We start from the raw sequence: 17495 nt of genomic DNA on the forward strand, positions 1-17495 counted from the left end.
GCAAGAGCTCGTGAGTACTGCAGTCAGAACCAAGGACTGTCTCCAGCCTCCTCCCCCACATGACCACCTCTCCTAGGGATCCTAAGCAAGTGGCAGACACAGAGTGGACAAGAAAGGGTAGGGCTTGATTACTGACCATCCTGATGGCACTGGGACCCGGCCCTCCACAGCCACGTGTCCACTTTTGCTTGCCCTCTGCCCTCCCCTCTGCCACCCTCACCCACCGCAACCCAGCCCCCAGGCAACGCCCTGTGGTGACTCACCCTCCTTGACCACCCCAGCGCGGGCCGCAGGGGAATTCTGCACGACCTCCTGCACAAAGACGCCATCTTCCCTCTGGGCAATGGTCAGCCCGTGGGAGGAGCCACTGCCCTGCCAGTTGGGCAGCAGCAGCTCCCGCGTTGTCTCCTCCTCCTTCTCCATCTGGAAGAAGGGAAAGGGGATGAGTTCAAGACAGTGGGGCACGAGGCACACCGGTAAGAGGATGAGAAGACCAGCGATGGACCTTGGGTGCGTCTCCAAGGCACCCCCTCCTGAAGCAGAGATGCCCCGAGGCGCAGCGAACAAGATGGAAGACGGACGGGGGGATGCCACCGGCCTCCCAGGTCACCAGCCCCACGTTGCTCCCACCCGCCCACGCCCAGCTTCCCCATGCCACCCAGCGGTCTGCACCCTCCCCGCCCCATCGCCTCCACCCCTCTCCTCACCTTCCCTCCTACTCACCTTTTGCAGGACTCAGCTCAGGAGCGAATGCCTTGCCAGGAGCCCGCCCCTCCTTCCTGTCCTCTCCTCAGTCTCTCCGTGGGGGAGCTCGGTCACACAGCCTAGGGAGAAGTTCACACTGACTGCACGCACTCAGCAACAGCTTGCTCGAACCCCAACCCGTGGCCACGCAAGCGATGGCTGACGTTCTGTTCCCCGGGTCAGACTGAAGCCCCCGACCCTCGCTGTCATCGGTCCCATCCACTCGGGACTTGCCAGCCTGGAAGCACGGAGACAGGTGAGAGGAGGCCCGACTCAGCCTCAAACCCCGGCTCTGCGTGCTCCCAGCGGGGAGACCCCTGCCAAGTCCCTTTGGATCCCCGAGCCTCCGTCTCCTCATCTGTGACCGTGGAGAGGATAAGGACTGCCGTGAGGGCTGAAGGGGAGAGACAGCGGGCCTGGAAAGACAGATCCGGGCACAGGAGCCCCCCAACACACACAGCCCCGAGAGGGTCTCCACACCGGCCTCAGAGGGTGCTGCCACTGCACGGACAGAGCGGCCGGCACTCAGAGGCCAGCTGGCCCCAGGCCCACATGCAGTAAGGAAGCGGCTGTGCCTGGGCGCGGGCCGAGACCTGGACCTCCCTCCCCACACCCGGTCATCTCAGCTCTGCGGTGGCAACGGGCAGGGGTGGTGGCGACGGTGACTCTGGGTCACCCTGTCTAGATCCGTCCTCGGGGACCAAGGGGACCCTTGCCAAGCTCCAGGAGCCCAGTCACACGCAGGCAGCCACTGAACAAAGGAAGCCCCAGCCCCCCACCCCAGGCACTGGTCCCAGCCCGAGAGGCTGGCGTCCAGCGGAGCGGCCTCGGGAACGGGGTGAGTCAGGGCCCATCTGGCCTCCCACGCTGGGCCCCGAGCCAGGCTCCCATAGGTGCAGGCACTCGGGAGTAAAGACATCCTCCGGCCACAGGGCGAGCTGGCAGTAGGCGAGGTGCCCCGAGAGACGGCAGGCGGGACCCCGGCTCCAGTCGCCGCCTATGGCCACCCACACAAAATGGCGGTGGCAGTCACCCAGAGCACGTCTGGGGAACTGGGGGGGGGGGGGGGGGGGGGGCGCTGTCAGTCGCGGAGCACCTGGCCCGGCACCCCACCCTGCAGCCACTGGCACACAGAAGTGCGTCAGCCGGTCGACAGACGTCTGCGTGCGGGTGGCCTCCTGCACGTCCCGCTCCGCCCGGAGCCCCGCAGAGCAGAGCACACAGGGGAGGGGCAGCTCCGCTCGGCTCAGCGCCCACCTGTCACCTGACTGCACCCCCGGTCCTCCACAGGCCAAGCGTGGGGATGCAAAGGAGCCGGTTCCTGTCCTGGGTACAGACCATGAACAAATGCTCCAGAAGGCTTGGGAGACTTCCGAGAGGATGACACCTAAGTGGGGTCTCGAAGGTGCTCGTTGGCCTCTCAGAAACAGGACTGTTCGTGGACACTCGTGGGCATTGAGCACTTCCAGTGTCACAACACGGGGGAAGGTGTAGCCCACGGACCCTCAGGCGCCCGACCCCCTGCACTCACACCTGCGGTGTTTACGATACTGCGGCTCCTCCTCGGCACAGGGGCTCCAGGAGGCCAGCAGGGCTGTGCCGGGGGAGCAGCCCGTGGGCACAGGTGTGAGCTGGGGCCACGCCTCCGCCCTTCCTCACAGGCAGATGAGGACGACGAGAAGCCACACGGACCCTTCCCCAACCCACACGAAACGGGCAGAGCCGGGACTTAAACCACGCCCCCCCACCCCCCTTGTGGCCAGCGCTGAGAAGCCAGCCCGCCCTGCAGACGAGAGCCGGGCAGGGCAAGGAAGGAAGAGGCCCGCAGCAGCCCGAGGGCTCCTCCGATCTCTGAAGCCGCTGATCGCCCTGGCACCTGCCTTCCTCCCAGAGGGGGGCCCCCCACTGCTCAACCCAGCACCCTGGTGCTGAGCCAGCAGCGGGCGCAGGGGGAGCACGAGCTCACCCTCGCCCACATCTCGGCCCCACCCTGCCCTCCTTCCCCAATGAGTCACTGTGGCCACAACAGCCCCAAACATGCTAAGGGCAACACCTAAAAACCACCTGACAAAGGGCTCCACGGTCCAGACCCCCGGTGCCAGAGGGGCTGGGGCTCCAGTGGACACAGGCCGTCGGCTTCCCCGCCAGCTGCTCCCACGGGGCCCCGAGCCAGACACAGTGCTAGGGACAGAGTCCCTGGGAGCACAGCCGGGACAGAGTCCGTCAGGAGGGACTTGAACTTGCCTGGCCCCAGACTGCTGCTGAGGAGGGGAGACGGCCATCAGAGTGGAGCAGGGCCCGCAGGCCACGAGAGCGGGAGGCCCTGGACCCGGGGCCACAGGGTGGCCCTGGCAGAGTACCACTGGCTTCCCAGCCAGCTGGGGCTGCCAGCCACCCTGCCTGCTCTGGCTGCGCCGCCCTCGGGCCCAGCCAGGACGACTCCCCTCCCCTCTCATCTCACCTGATCTGGGCCACGCAGTCCAGACGGCTGGACATGGGGGTCCCAACAGGGACTCAGGGCCACCGTGCCCAGGGCGTGCTCTCTGCACCTGGGCCGCAGCCCTCGGTGTCTCCCAGCCCCGGAGCCTGCGCCAAGCCCTGCTGCTGCCCCTTCCGCCCACACAAGTCAGGAGGAGCCAGGCCACCCAAGGCAGGGTCTCGGGCGCTCCGGGGAGTTCCGTGCACTCAGCCAAGCGCCAGAAGCCTGTGCAGCTGTGTGCCGCCAACCAGGCAGGCACAGGTGGCTATTTATGTTTCAATTAACTGAAATTAAATTTAAAATCTGGGTCACTGGTCGTAGCAGCCCCATGTCAAGAGCTCAACCACCACACACAGTTACCGTACAGGGCAGCACGGACAGAGAACATTCCCGCCCCTGCAGAGAAGGCCACGGCACCGCCTGGTATGTATTTACACGTGGAGAGAGTGAGGTCCGAGGGTGAGGACAGGGGGGCGTGGGGCCCAGAGCCCGAGGCCGGCTGCCTGCCCCCCCTGCCCACCCCAACACGGGCAACAGCACGGGCAGGGATGCAGCAGAGCCCCTTGAAAGCGGAGGGCTGCTGGGGGTGGGCAGAGAAGGCCTGAGATGCCGGTGAGGCCCCTCCCGCCACCAGGCTGAGAGCACACGCGTCGCGTCTGAGACTGCGGGACAGAGTGCAGTTCTGGCCCGAAGCAGCAAGAAGAATGAAGCCGTCCTGTCCCTTCAAAACCTCAAAGAGGCCCTGGCTGGCATAGCTCAGTGGATTGAGCGCGGGCTGCGAACCAAAGTGTCACAGGTTCGATTCCCAGCTAGGGTACATTCCTGGGTTGCAGGCCATAACCCCCAGCAACCGCACATTGATGTTTCTCTGTCTCTCTATCTCCCTCCCTTCCCTCTCTAAAAATAAATAAATAAAATCTTAAAAAAAAAAAAAACCCTCAAAGAGGAGGGGCAGAGCCTGCGCGGCCTCTGTAGATTGGGGACGACACCCGGACAGATCCAGGGAGAAGACTCCTGGTCCCGGGCAGAGGGCTTCCACCAGGTGTGACCTCCAGAGGGGCACCCTCCCCCAGCGCCACCCTGAGCACAGCCCCTTCGTCCCCACGGCCCTCGGAAGACAGCAGGGCGGGGCCGGCCCAGCGCTGGCTGCTGCTGCCACAGCCAGAGACCCACATGCAGCCAGCAGCAGCGTCGAGGGACAGGAACTGATGCACACATGCACACATGCACACACACACCTGAGAGGCAGGACAGGGCGTCAGTGCCTCTGAGCCCCCAACCTGGAGACCAGACCCACACACCAGAGGAGCTCACGTCGGCACACGCACCCAGCGCCGGCCGGACACGAGAAGCGACCCTCCGAGGTCACAACGAGGAGGGCACTAACAGCGACGAAACTTCCCCCCAGCAGCACAGGACACACACACACACACGTGAGCGAGCCGACCCACCCCACACACGGGGCTGGGAGAAGCAGCCCCCACACCAGGAGATGAAATGACTCACCGCCGGGTGGAGACCACCGCCAGAGGGAAAGCCCCAAACATGTGTAACCAGGGCGACCGGGGTAAACAAGACACCCAGAGGGGCGGCAGACTCTCACACTCACTCACCAGACTTCAAAGAGGAAGAGAAAGTCCCGCATGGAAAGAAAAGCCCAACCAGTTGGAAGAGGATTCCGCAGAGCTCCTGGGGCATGCCCGGCAGGCGCTGCTGGGGTTCCGCGCCAGGGGGGGGTCCCACTCGACCCCCAGACAGCCCTCTGTGACTAAAAATTCACGTCCTCATTTTAGAGATGCAGAAACAGGCCCCAGAGGTGGGTGACGCGCCCAGGCCCACGGAGAGGCCAGGATTGGCGGGCAAGCCCCGAGTCCTCCGACACCAAGGCCAGCAGTCTGTACGCAGAGGCGCACACAGGATGAGAAACCACAGAGCAAGATGCGCAAGGGAGATACACGCAGGAGAGAGACCTCCGCTGGAGGTGGGGAGAGGAAGAGCCAGGGGGACACACCCACGGGAAGGTGGGCCTCGTCGTGGTCCAGCGTGGGCACAGCGGACCCAGAGTGGGCCGTGTCCAAGGCCTCCCTGAGGGGTCTTCTTCTGGTGATGAGGCTTATGGAGGCCCTGTCCCCAGGGGTCAGAAGCCCTGAGCGGCCCAAGACCCAGCTTTTTGGGCCCCAACACGTCAAGGCCCAGAGAATCATCCCCGTCCGGGGCTTGGGCAGCACAGGACCCGCAGAGCCGGGCCGGGGAGGGCACGGCAAACACCTCCACTCACGGAGAAATGGGAACAGCACGGGGCAGGCAGACCCTCATCCCGGAAGGACGAGGAGAAACCTGGAGGTGGGTCTCTTCCGGGGCCTAGGCCTCCAAATGGACCCCCACATACACAGCTGGCAGATCTCGGTCTGGAAAAGCAACCAGGCCCCAGTCCAACTGGAGCAGACCTGCGCCGCCATCGCCGGGGTCCAGGCTGGAAGCCTGGACTTTTACACTCGGCTGATTCTGGGGGGCACACCGGCTGGGGGGCACCGGCGACCAGAATGCAATGAGCATGTTGAGGGGATTAGACCCACACCAGCGGCAGGGGCGCTGGAGAGACACGGGTCTCTGCCTCCCTCCACCTGTGTGCACCTGCCCATCTCACAAATCAGTACCTGGGCCACTGGCCCAGCCCACTACCCAGCAGGGGGACGTTTCTCCAGCCCCGGCCAGCCCTCACCATCATGCCAGCTTCCTGCGCCTGACTTCCAGGGCCTCTCCTGTCCCACCCCAGCCTGCCAGCTGCTTCTTGGGCTCCGCCCGGCCGCCATGCCCGCCGCCATTCCCCACCTCTCCCCACCTCTCTCCTGCGGCCACTTCCCCAGTGAGCTCAGAAGCCAGTTCTCAGTTCTCACTCTTATCGGGGAGGGAGCTTCCCTCTTCCTCCCCTGACCACGAGGGACTCTCTCTTCCTTGTGACAGGGGCTGGGGGCAGCACTGCATTCGCCAGCAGGAGGTCCCCCCATACCCAGGCGCAGGGCCCTGGAGGCCTGGGCCCTGACCCAGAGCTGCTGGGATGAAGACACCAACTCTGTGGATGTCGCCCTCCACGGGAGGGTGGGGAGGTGAAGAACTGGCTGGCTCTCCCTTGGGGGGGAGCTTACAGCTCGGGAGCCGCCACCCACCAGCCCTACGGGTGCCCGAATCAGAGCCCCCACCGGGGCCCAGCTCTCCACCCAGTGGTCAGGTCCCGCCAGTGCAGGGCCCTCGGCTGCCAAAGAGCCGCCCCCAGCCCAGCCAGGACGCGAGGCCCGAAGTCCGGATCAGCCCCAGGCACTTCCCCTTCCCCTGGAACCTCCGCTCAGGCCCCCAGGGACGGAGCAGGATGCCCCTCCCTGACCGCCCAGGGCAGCGCCTCGCTCTGCTTCACTCAGCGGGGCCAGGCCTCATCCCCAGGGCTGTCCTTGCCCTCCTACGGGACCCCTGGACACAAACTCCAGGGTCCAGACCCCGCCCGGGATGGAGAAACTCACTTCAGTCCTTACCCACGGCCCCTGCGGTGCCCGTGAAACTCCACCACCAGGGCGAGTCCCCACACTGCCCCCTGCCTGACAAACCCCAGACACCAGCCGTGACGACACACCCAGGCCCAAGGCAATGCGGGGACCACCGTGGGCAGACAGAGGGACACCCTCACACCTCGCTTGCTGCCGTGACACTGGCAGACGCGCACCCCAAGGCCACAGTGAAACCTCCACCCTGGACCCAGGACCTCCTGCTGCGACAGCCCAGCCGGCCCCCTGATGGGAACGAAGGCCAGCAGGAAGCAAGAGCGGCTCCACCAAAACACACGGCCCTGCTGAGCCCTGCCATGCCCACCCTCATGGCCCGGCCACAGGCCCTCTGCACGTCCACACGTGGCGGTAGCTGGAGGTAACCACGCTCGCCCGGGAAGGCCCACAGGCCCGTGGCATGGCTGGAGCTAGGGAAATGGCAGCCCCTGGGAGCCCAGGTGAGGCCACAGGAGACCCAGAGAGCAGAGGCCCCGGACACCGGCCGCTGTAACATGCTAAACCCTCTCCAGTGGCCACCTCCCTTCCACGTGGTCAGCCCGGCTCCAGGGAGAGAAACCTGGGGGTGGCTGGGAGCAGTGGGGGAGGGCCGGCAGGGGCAGAGATCCTGCCAGGAGTCAGACCAGCTCTCCCAGTCTGCCCCTTTGTCTGTCCCCAGGCGGTTCCCAGGTTCTGAGGAAGGTGGTGACCACACCCAAGGCCCCACACACCCCTCCACCCCCACCGCTTCGCTGCAACCCCTCAAACCAGCTCCTCAGGCTCCGGGGAGGAGCTCTGCCAGGGCCGACGGGCCAATTCCAGGCCGAGCCAAAGAATCCAGCCTGGCGGTGCCCAGGCAGCGCCACCCAGGGCCTCTCTGGGACCAGGGGGACCCCCAGGGACCCCAGTTCCTCCCCTGTTCTTGACTGATGCTGGCCTCTTCCCTCACAGGTCTCCCACAGGTCACTCTGTCATGCCCCTGCCCGGGCCTCGGCCCCTGAGCCCAGTCTGGTGGGTGCAGGTCCTCAGCGCCACAAGGTGAGCTCTTCAACGAGCCCCTTGAATCACGGACCCTTGGCTCACAGCTGTGGGCCTCCTCATCCAGGTTGCAGCCCTAAGCTCAGAACGACTGACTTCCGTGGCTGCCCATGGTCTGTGTTCTCTGAGCCATGTCCCTCGGCATAACCTCTTAAGAGTGGGGTTTTAGGGATATCCTCCAATCTCCACCTCCAATCACCCAGGCCCTCTGCCCGCCCAGCTCTCACAGTCCCAGGCCCGCTCCCACCTTCCCTCACCCCACTGCTCACAGCTCACAGCTCACAGCTCACAAGAAGGAGCCCCCCAAGCCCGGGACTCCCTCGGCTCTCCACTCCTGCACGCGGGCCCGGCCCCGTCATCCCAGTGCGAGAAGGAAGCTTCCCCATTCAGCTTCGAAAGGAAGTGAGTGCCACACCCTGCCCCAGGGGTTTCCCTCCCAGCGGGCAGGGGAAGAGGGGGGCGTGAAAGCAGCATCTACTCCCCTAATTTAGACCCAGCATAGGTGGGGCCCCTACAATGTCTCCCAAGGCATCATCGCTCTCCCTCTCTCCCCTGCACGCCCTGGCCTGCGCCGCAGCCCTCCAAGGCATCCCTGCACCCCACAAAATCAGCCCAGCCCCTATGGTGTGCTAGTCTGTGTGAGGAGGGCCACATGACCCCCTGAAATCAGAGGCTACATTCTAACACAGGACACTCTGGAAACCAATTATTGGGCGCCTGACGCTATGCTGGAGACACAGAGGTAAATATCTGGGTCACTTTCTCCCAGAAATTCCAGGCCATTCTCTAAGGACCCCACTTCCGCGGGGAAGACACCAACCTGCCTTGCCACAAATCCACTCCACAGAGCAGGGCACTCAGCAGCCACCGCAGGCTCCCTGGGGACCCCTCAGCACCACCACCACCTCTCGGCGGCCACACCCAGTGAAAGGCGCGAGCACGCACATCGCACATAATTCTCTGCGGCCACGACGAGCAGAGGCGCCAGAGCCACCACCCCCACCTGGTGTCCAGGCCCAGTCAGAGCTGTGAGATGCCTCATCTGCCCACTCCAGTACCCTCCCACGCAGGGGGCACTGCCGGTCCGGCCCAGACCCGACGGGTCCCTACGGGCCAGCGTCGCCAGGGAGCTGCGCCCCCACATCCCCTGCCCGGGCACTGCAGGGGTCGCCAAGCCCCGGGAGGGGAGGGCCAGTCCCTAGCACACTGCACACCCTCTCGCGGCATGGGAAAGCCTTACATAACACAGTTCGAACACACCCTAAGCACGCTGCCTTTCCAACTCCGCCGCGGGGACCTGGCCCCCGGGCCCTCTCTCTTGGAGTGCACCGCGCGTCAGCGCAGGGTTGCAAGGAGCGCAGCTCGGCCCTCCTACGCCGAGCACGGCTCCAGCCCCCAACTCCCACACACAGCCCCTTCCCCCTCCCCTTTGCCCCCCACCACTCCTCCCGAGTTCTGGTTTGAATTAGTCACCGGCTCCAACCACCACATTCCTCAGGCTGCTGGCGCCAATCCAGGCGCTGGGGCGGGGGCCATCCCGCCCGGACGGGTTTGGGAGTGGGTTGGGGGGATAGAGCACCGCCTCCGGGGGAAGGGGCGGTCCCAAGGGCGGTGCCGCCGCGCTGTCTCCCCCCTTCTCCGCCCGCCCCAGTGCAGGAATCTCCCTAATTATGTCCCCCACCCCCACTCCCACCCGTCCCGCAGGGAGGCGCGCTGCAAACTTGCAGGCTCCCCAGCCCTAAAGGAAGAAGGGAGTTTTCGGGATGGGGTACACAGAGGGACAAGGCTAGGGTGCGGCAACTGGAAGGGGGTTGGGGGGCAGCCAGGAGCAAGTGAGGGAGAGGCGGGTGGTACAGAATTGGGTGGGGCCGGGAGGGCCCGGGACGCGGAGTTCGGGGTGGAGGTGTAGGGTAAGGGGAGGGACAGAGGCAGGGGCGTCCGGAGGGGCCAAGGGGCCGCGGCAAAGATCTCGGAAACTTCTCCTGTAAACAGGGAATAGGACCGGATCAGCGCGCTGAGCCACCGCCCCACGCAGCGGGAGGGGGTGGGACGGGGGCCACCAGGCCAGGAACGCGGCGCCCTGACGTGCAGTAGGGCCAAAAACCAGCCCTCGAAAGAAATACGGACCGGAGCAAAGCACGCTTTGGAGCAACTTTCCAACTTCGCCCAACTTGCACCCCAACTCCGGAGCCGGAGCTCGGCTCCCAGGGCGCGACAGCCCCGGACTGCCCGGCTTGTTCCAAACTGTTTGAATCCTCCCAGTGACACCCACCGAAGTGCCTCGCCCAAGCCCTGCACCCCACCTCCCTTCCCCGCTCCCGGTGTCCGGTTTCCGGACCGCGCCTCAGTGCGCCCGGCCCTTACCTGAGCGCTCAGCCCCGGGGCACAGACATGGCCCGCGCTGGGCCGTGGTCGCGGTGGGTGCTGCGGCTGCTGCAGGCCTCGAGCCCCGGTCGGTCGGGGCGGGTCCGGCAGGGCGGGCGGTGCAGTCCCCGCGGCGGAGCTGCTCCGAGTGGCCGGGCCCCCGTGCTGGGAGGCGGCTCTTGTAACTCCGGCTGGGGCGGGCGGGTCTGCCCAGAGCTGTGGGGAGAGGGCGGGGCCGGGCGGGGCCGCAGTGGGGTTGGGACCAGCGAGCTGGGCCGACTCTGCAGGGACCCGGGAGCGGGCTGCGGGGGGCGGGGAGGGTGGGAGTGGAGGGGAGAGACCTGGGGACAAGGGGGCGCATGTCCGAGATGCTACCTCCCCCCGCCCCCATCCGCTGCCCCCTGTCCCGTCCCGAGCCTGGGACTGCCACCAACGAGTACACTGTGGGGCTTCTCCCGCAGGAAACCCGCCCCAGCTCCCCGGAGCTCATCCCCGCAGCTGCAGCTGGGAATCAGAACATTTTCCAGGAACGAATAAGGGGTTCAGAAAGGCGTCTGGGGAGCTTGGGCGGTTCATCTGCGACCTCCAGACTGACACTGACCTTTCGAGATTTTTCTCAGCACAGGCAACTGCACTTGAAATCCTAGGCCTCAGTCTCCTCACTTGGCTCCCAAGTTCCATGCAGACGCGCCCCTTTTTCATCTTCCCTCTTTCTGGGGGCCCCCTCCCCCCTCCCCCCACAGAACCGGCTTGGAGACGCTGCCGCACCTCTCAGAGCCGGAGTCACCAGGGCCGGCACCACTGCCGCAGCGGCGGGGCGTGGGAGTCAGGCCTGCAACCCTCGGCCCCAGCTGCCCCCCTTTCTCCAGACCCCCGGCAGCAGCCGGGAAACCGTGCTCCCGCGTGCCCTCCACCTGCCCATTCCCTCTCCGAGCCCCTCCCCCACCTCCCACTTGCTGGACGCTTTGTCTCCAAATTTACTGTCATTTCCCACAGCCACTTCCAACTGCATGGAGATTTTATTAAACGCTTAATGATAGGGTGCGGGGTCCTTCTGCCTACACCCACCCCCTCCCACACCCCCATTCCTTCTCCCCCAGGAATCCTCTATCCTCCCTCCTAGCCGCCACCCACTGCCCACATCAGGCCAGCTTTCCTTCCTTCCCCAATCCTGCAGAAGGGAGACCCCAGGCTGGGGACCTGAAAAGACCCCCCTCCCCCTGGGCAGGAGCACCCTCCTTGCTGCAAGATCGTGAGTGGGCTGGGGCTGAGACCAGAGGCCCTGTCCTCTGAAATGGCAAACATGTTTACAGGCTAAAAATACCCAGCAGCCAACTCTGCTGCCAGCCCTGGGGGCTGTGTCCCAGGTCCAGTTACCCACACAGGGTGCAGGCTGTGGGGGAGGGAAGAGACGGCCGAAGGAGACACAGACGTGCAGACACTCATCATGGGCCCAGAAAGGTGGAGACACGTGGAGACACTCAGGCAGGCACGGACACGCAGAGGCACAGGGAGAGAGCAGAGAATTGGGCACCGGCGTTTCCTCTGTTTTATTGTGTGTGTGTGTGTTTGTGTGTGTGTGTCTCTGTCTCTCTCTCTGTGTAACGCACACACACCCAGAGCGCGACCTCACCCCACAGACAGGCAGGCCGGCACCAGACCACGCACAGCACAGCGTGCAGTGAACTACTACTCTGAGTAGTTCGCCAAAGGACTTTTCACTTCCCTCAGACCAGAGACTTCCTGGGGGGGGGTCTCCCTGTTCGGTTCTGCACCCCTTTCCCAGCACCTTCCTGATCTGAAGACGCACAATCTAACCTTCGCAACGATGGGTTGCTTTAAAAAATAATCATAGAAAGAAAAACCAAGAGCCAATGATGTCCTTTACCGATGGCTTTTCGATTTTTATTCCCTTTACCGTGTACTCAGCACTAGAAAGGCGAATCGAGGATACAGAGAAACTGAAGCAGGCTGTGATGCTGCAAGTCAGCTAATCCTTGTTGACGTCTTTTCAATAAAATCAGTAACAACAGGGTGGTCAGTGGAATATCATTTAAAAGAAGAGTAAATAAAATCAACAGTACCTCCATGTGGTGAAGGATGTCAACAAGGCGGAAAGGCCGGACAACACAAACAGTGCCCCCCCCCGCCCCCCCCGCTCCCCACCCGGTCCTCCTCCAGCAGGCAGGCGCACTGTGACTTTTCACTGGATGGCGTGCTTGAATCATTTGCTTCCCTGACAATGCACGTTCTCCCAGCGGCCAGCAAACCCGGGAGCTGCTCTCCACCCAGGTTCTCACCTGGGAAAGATAGTTACGGTGCAACTCAAGCCAGGAAGACGCAGATACGGTATCTGCAAAATAAAGGGCTCCGGGAGGGGCCCTTGGGAGGGAGGGGCCGGAGCAGGAAGGGAAGAGTGGGGAGGGTGTGGATGCCGGTGTGGGTGTGGCGCCCTCACCTCTGCTAGGGCCCCCCCAGGAGCGAGAGAGCAGAGGCTAGTGTCCCGGGCTCAGGGCCAACTTATCAGCTCCATTGTTTGCTCTGGCCGGCCTGCTGGTCAACAGGGAAGAAGGCAGGACAGGCTGGTTTTGGGAGCAGCCACAGAACAGTGATTGCTGTCCAGGTAATCCATTCACTGGGGCTGTCACTGCCAGGTTGGGGTGGGGTGGGAAGTCCCGGGGACTGGGTCCTCCCGGCCTCCAGGCTAGAAGCTAGAGAGGGGTAACCAAGACCCTGCCCCCTAAGAAACCGTGACCTTTTCTGCTGCAACCAGAGCTGGGGTTTCCTAGGGCAGCCCATTATATAGCCCAGGGGAAGGGAGTCTTTTCAACAGGTTTTTTTCCTTCCCTCAAGAGTTTTCAATGATGTCATTGGACATACACACTTAGACATGTCTGCCAACCCTCTTCTGCCCATTGCTGTAGCTGCCCCCCCACCCCCACCTCACCCCCAAGGGACGTGCAAGGTGAGTGTGTGTGACACTGCAGAAGGCATTTTCATGTGTTAGTTCATTTAAGGGTCTGGGGTTGCCTGTGGGAGCAAGAGGGTTCGTGATTTACCTGCAGCCGCACAGCTCTCAGAAGCAGGGGCCACAGCTCTCCCTGGCTCCTGAGCCCCACGAGGGCAGGGGTATCCCGTTCTCCCCGTGCCTAGAGCAGTGGCTGGCATGGAGCACTCCCTCACTCAGGATTGCGTTGTTGAGTGAATGAATGAACTTTTCACAACAGCATCCTGTGCCCTACACCCCCCGTCGCTCTCAGCTCCCCCTGCCCATCAGTCCCCCCACTTGCAGCGACTTTCATGCCGCTGCACAAACATTTCCCGTGGCCCACGCCACCGGCGCCTGTGGTGCTGGTGGTGGTCCAGGCGACGGGCAGCCTGCAGGATAATGAGTCCTCTCGGTCCCAACGCTGCAAAGAAAAGCTCTGTCCGGGTTCAGATTCCTCCGTCAAAATAAGGGCTGTCCAGGAATCCGGGAGGACTTCAGCCGACCCGGTGGCACTCGGCCCCTCCCCCCGAAGCAGAGGCAAAGTCCCACACCGCGGTCCTGCAGGCGCCCTGGCAAAGCCAGGTGAGCTCCAGGACTTGTCGTCACCGGGATCCCCCAGCTTCCTCGCGAGGGCTCTCCCTCGGGGCTTCCCTGATGTGTACAGTAGTGTCTGAACGTGGACTCCCGTTGCCCAGCGACTGTGCCTGTTTTGTTCCTATTATGCCCGTTTCCACAGCAACCAGAAAGGGGCGTTCTGTGGGCAAGCCCCTTGCCAGGGGATTCCCCTTCCGCTCCCTCCTGGCCACAAGTCCCCTTCTTTGAAACCGGTGGTGCCTTACAGAAAAGGAAAGACGTTGACAGCTCAAAAAGCGATCGTAGTTTTCAGGCTTCGATCTCAGAAAGGAAGTGAAGTGTACAGTGTGTTCGAGGTCCCTTTGGCACGGCCACCTTAGCGGCAGAGAAACGGGCTGGCCGTCAGCCCTCCCTGGAGCCGTCGAGGGTGGCCCAGACCCCACCCCCACCCAGGCCCTTCTCCTTTTAGTCCATGGCTTCCTAACTGCCATCCTCCTCCTCGGGACAGCCCGCCTCCTGGGTGATCCTGGGACCCGAACAGTCTTGTTTCCTGAGCAATTGGCAAACCCCGGACTCCTAATCCCAACTCAAAAGTCTGACGCCAGGTGAAACCACCCTCCTCCAGTTCAATGCAAATCCCAGGCTGTCTTTAAGGCTCAGGTTTCAAACAAGGAGTTCCTGAATTACTCAGACCAGACAGTCAGGATACCGGCACCTCCCTGTCACACTCGTCCTAACCAAAGTCTTCAGCCCCAAGCAGAGCCCAAGTCCCAGCTGCTTAGAGAACTAGAGCCAAGCCAACGGGCTCTGAGTACGGACTCTGGGTGGGAGGAAGGAGGCAAGGAAAAACTGTCAGGCCCAGGGCGAGGGGACAGAGGTGGGCGGGGAGAGCAGGGCAGGTAGCCACCCCAGGCCCGGTTGGATTCCAGGCAGCAGCGAGAGACGGCCTGGAGGCTGGTGAGTCACGGGTGTGGGGATGCTGCTGTGGGAGCAAGAAGATAATAGGAAACGTGGTCCCGAGATTAAGGAAAAGAAGCTGCAAGACACGATTGAATAGCGCTGTGTGAGGAGGGAGGGAGGGAGGGAAAAAAGAAGAGCTCCGAACTGGCCTGGGGACTGGGCCGACCAACTTGTAAACAGGAGTCGAGGGAGGGAGCTGGAATGATCGGAGCAGCCAACGCCCGGCCGGCTCCCTCCCCGGCGGGGCGCAGGGCGCAGGGAGGGAGGGGCCCAGACAGGGGAGCACCGGGCCCGTCGCCCCTTTTTCGGATTCTGCCTTTCTCCCCTCTTTTCCAACTTCCCCTGCCTTTCCCCCAGTTCCCGGGGCGGGGCAGGGGCGGGGGGGTGGAGGCAGATCAGCCCAGGTTTCCCTCGGTCCGGAGCTTACACTTTCCAAGTCTGGTTGAAGGAAATCAGGCCGAGCAGGGAAGGAAGGGCCTAGGCTGCTCCGAGCCTGAGTCACCACATAGTTGAGGTTCCTGTTACTGGAAGCCCGGCCTCCTCTGCACCCTGTGCCCTCTGTCCGCCCCAGCCCCAGCCCCAGCCCCAGCCCCAGCACTCGGATCCCTAGGGCTGACCCTGCCCCAGGCCTCGCCCCTCTTCCACGCTTCTGACCCCAGCCGGGGCTGCCGTGCTCTCGGGGCAGCCCTCCACACCGCCCGGTCCCCGCTGCCCCGCAGACCTAGCATGCTTCGCCCACCGTGCACACCCCCCGGGGCCTTTGAAGGAAGCGCCCTCCTGCTCCTCGCGGGAGCCAGAGTGACTCAGGGAGTGGCTGCGAGAGCCCTGCAAAGACTAGCATGTGCCCTTGATAAGTCACTTCCCCTCTCTGGGCTCTCGTTTCCTCCCGGGTAAAATGAGGGACTCCTTAGTGTGGTTGCCCCAGCAACCCCTGCATGCGGTGCATTTTCTGCGCGTGAGTCAAGGAGATGGAGAGTTACTACCGAGGACAGTGGGATAAAGGGGCGTGTTTGCTGACCCCTGTCCTGGCCGTGGGAGTGAGTGGGTGGGGTAGGCACTGTCACCGCAGGGCAGCCAACACCCTAGGCAACTCGGTGACTCAGATCCCATATCGAGGTGGACTGGCAGGAAAGCACCCCGTGGCCTCCTGTGAGTCAGGAGAAATGCGGATCTCCCTGCAGCATGGCCGCGGCCACCGCTACGACAGCTCTCCCTCGCACCTGGAAAGCGCGAGCCCCGCGCAGCGCCCTTCCTTGGGCTGGCGCCCATCCCTCCCGCCTGGCCCTCAGCACTCAGCCGCACCGCCTCGCTTTCCCCTCCTCCGCCGGTTCCCCCGGCCCTGCCACGCCCCCTCGTTTACCCCTTGGCTCTGCCCATCCTCACTATCCCCCTCCCCCCAGCCGGTCCCGGCAGAGCCAGCCAGATGATTGCAAAAGGGCTGAGCCAGCGGGAGAGGCCCTCACATGACAGCTGCTCCCGCTGCAGAGGGGAGGGGGCCGCTGAAACCAGAGGGAGGCGCATTCCTGGGAGATCCGATCAGAAATAGCCCCAAACCCTGACGGACGGCCCTGCCCGGGCTCTGCTCGCCCCGCCCCTGCGTCCACTAGGTAAAGGCATGCGGCAGGCTCCCTTCCGAATCCCGAGGAAACCGGGAAACAAAGGTGGGCGGGGCTACAAGAGAGGCGAGGGTGACAAGAAGGAAGAGAACCCCGGAACATCTCTTAAGGGCATCAAAGCCATCGCTGCCCCTGACCCAGCCCCACCTGCCCGAGGAACTCTCTCTTATGAGGGATTCAAGTCAAGGGCTGCTCCCCAGCCATTGCCACTATCCCGCACCCCGCCCGTCCCTTGGGCGGGGCACCGGGGCACCCCGGTGATTCCACTGGAGGAAAACGAGGGCCTCCTCGGGGAGCAGTGCCAGCCTGACTCGGACAGACAGACAGGAGCAGGTGGCACGGTTCCTCTAACCTTCAGGAGTGCCAGCACTCCAGCTCCGCAGCCTCACAGGACTGGAGAAGAGGGTGGGCACCCCAGGGTTGCCCTGAAGCACGCAGGACCACAGCTGCGTGGGCAAGAAACAGTGTCTTGGAAGGGCGAGCCCAGGAAGCCACGGCCACCCAGCAAAGCCCATGTGATGCTGGAGGGATGGTCCTGGGTTCTGAGGACACAGGGCCTGCCGGTTGCCATGAGAACCACAGTATTAATTTCAGAAACGACTGGGTGGAGCCTCCAGAACACTTCATTCCTCTCCCTTCAACACGCTAGACCCCCCCCACCACCACCTCTCAGAAGGGGAAGTGGCACATTTGGGGCACGTAGGCAGCGGGTGGGAGGGGTGTGCCCCACCGAAAGCGGCAGCTGTCCGGCCCTGGCTCAAAGCAGGACGTGAACCAAATGACAACCCAGGTCTTTCTTGGAAGAACTTGAAAGGCTTCTGACTTTTTAGTAAGTGGCTTAAGCCAGAAGCGCCAACAAAGCTAAAATAAATAGCTGCTTATAACCAGTATCTACTGGTTTATCTACAAGCTCAACCAGATCTCAGCCGTTCCCATTCACACTCCAGGCTCTGGAAGGCTTTTATCTGCACTCAAATGCAGCTCCGAGCCCAGCCCCCGATCCAGTTTCTCAGCCTCCCTTTCTTGAGGCTCTGAGGTTTTGCCCAGAAAGTGGGTAAAAAAAATAGCCTCCTCCTATCCTAGTTCTCCAAGACCACGCCCTGCTCTCAGCCTCCACCCCTCCATCGCAGCCCCTTTCCTCAGCCAGAGACCCCCCCCCCAGCCACTGGGGGCATGCGCCTAGCTGTAGCAGCCAAGGA

The 17495-nt window shown here is 63.5% G+C and overlaps 1 protein-coding gene across 15 annotated transcripts in view; it reads right to left on the reverse strand.

Annotated features, from left to right (window-relative positions):
* The window catches only part of AHNAK (AHNAK nucleoprotein), a 28531-nt gene extending 18210 nt beyond the window's left edge, over positions 1 to 10321 (reverse strand). For all 15 annotated transcript variants that reach the window (XM_036029585.1, XM_036029589.1, XM_036029593.1 and 12 more), the window contains exons 1-3: positions 10159 to 10321; positions 724 to 824; positions 264 to 423 (exon numbers count right to left, since the gene is read on the reverse strand). In XM_036029585.1, the coding sequence (XP_035885478.1) occupies positions 264 to 423 (160 nt within the window). In that variant the 5' untranslated portion in view covers positions 724 to 824; positions 10159 to 10321. The remainder of the gene's footprint in view (positions 1 to 263; positions 424 to 723; positions 825 to 10158) is intronic.
* Between the last annotated feature and the right edge of the window lie 7174 nt (positions 10322 to 17495).

The sequence above is a fragment of the Phyllostomus discolor genome, chromosome 6 (assembly GCF_004126475.2).
Source record: "Phyllostomus discolor isolate MPI-MPIP mPhyDis1 chromosome 6, mPhyDis1.pri.v3, whole genome shotgun sequence".
Lineage (NCBI taxonomy): Eukaryota > Metazoa > Chordata > Mammalia > Chiroptera > Phyllostomidae > Phyllostomus > Phyllostomus discolor.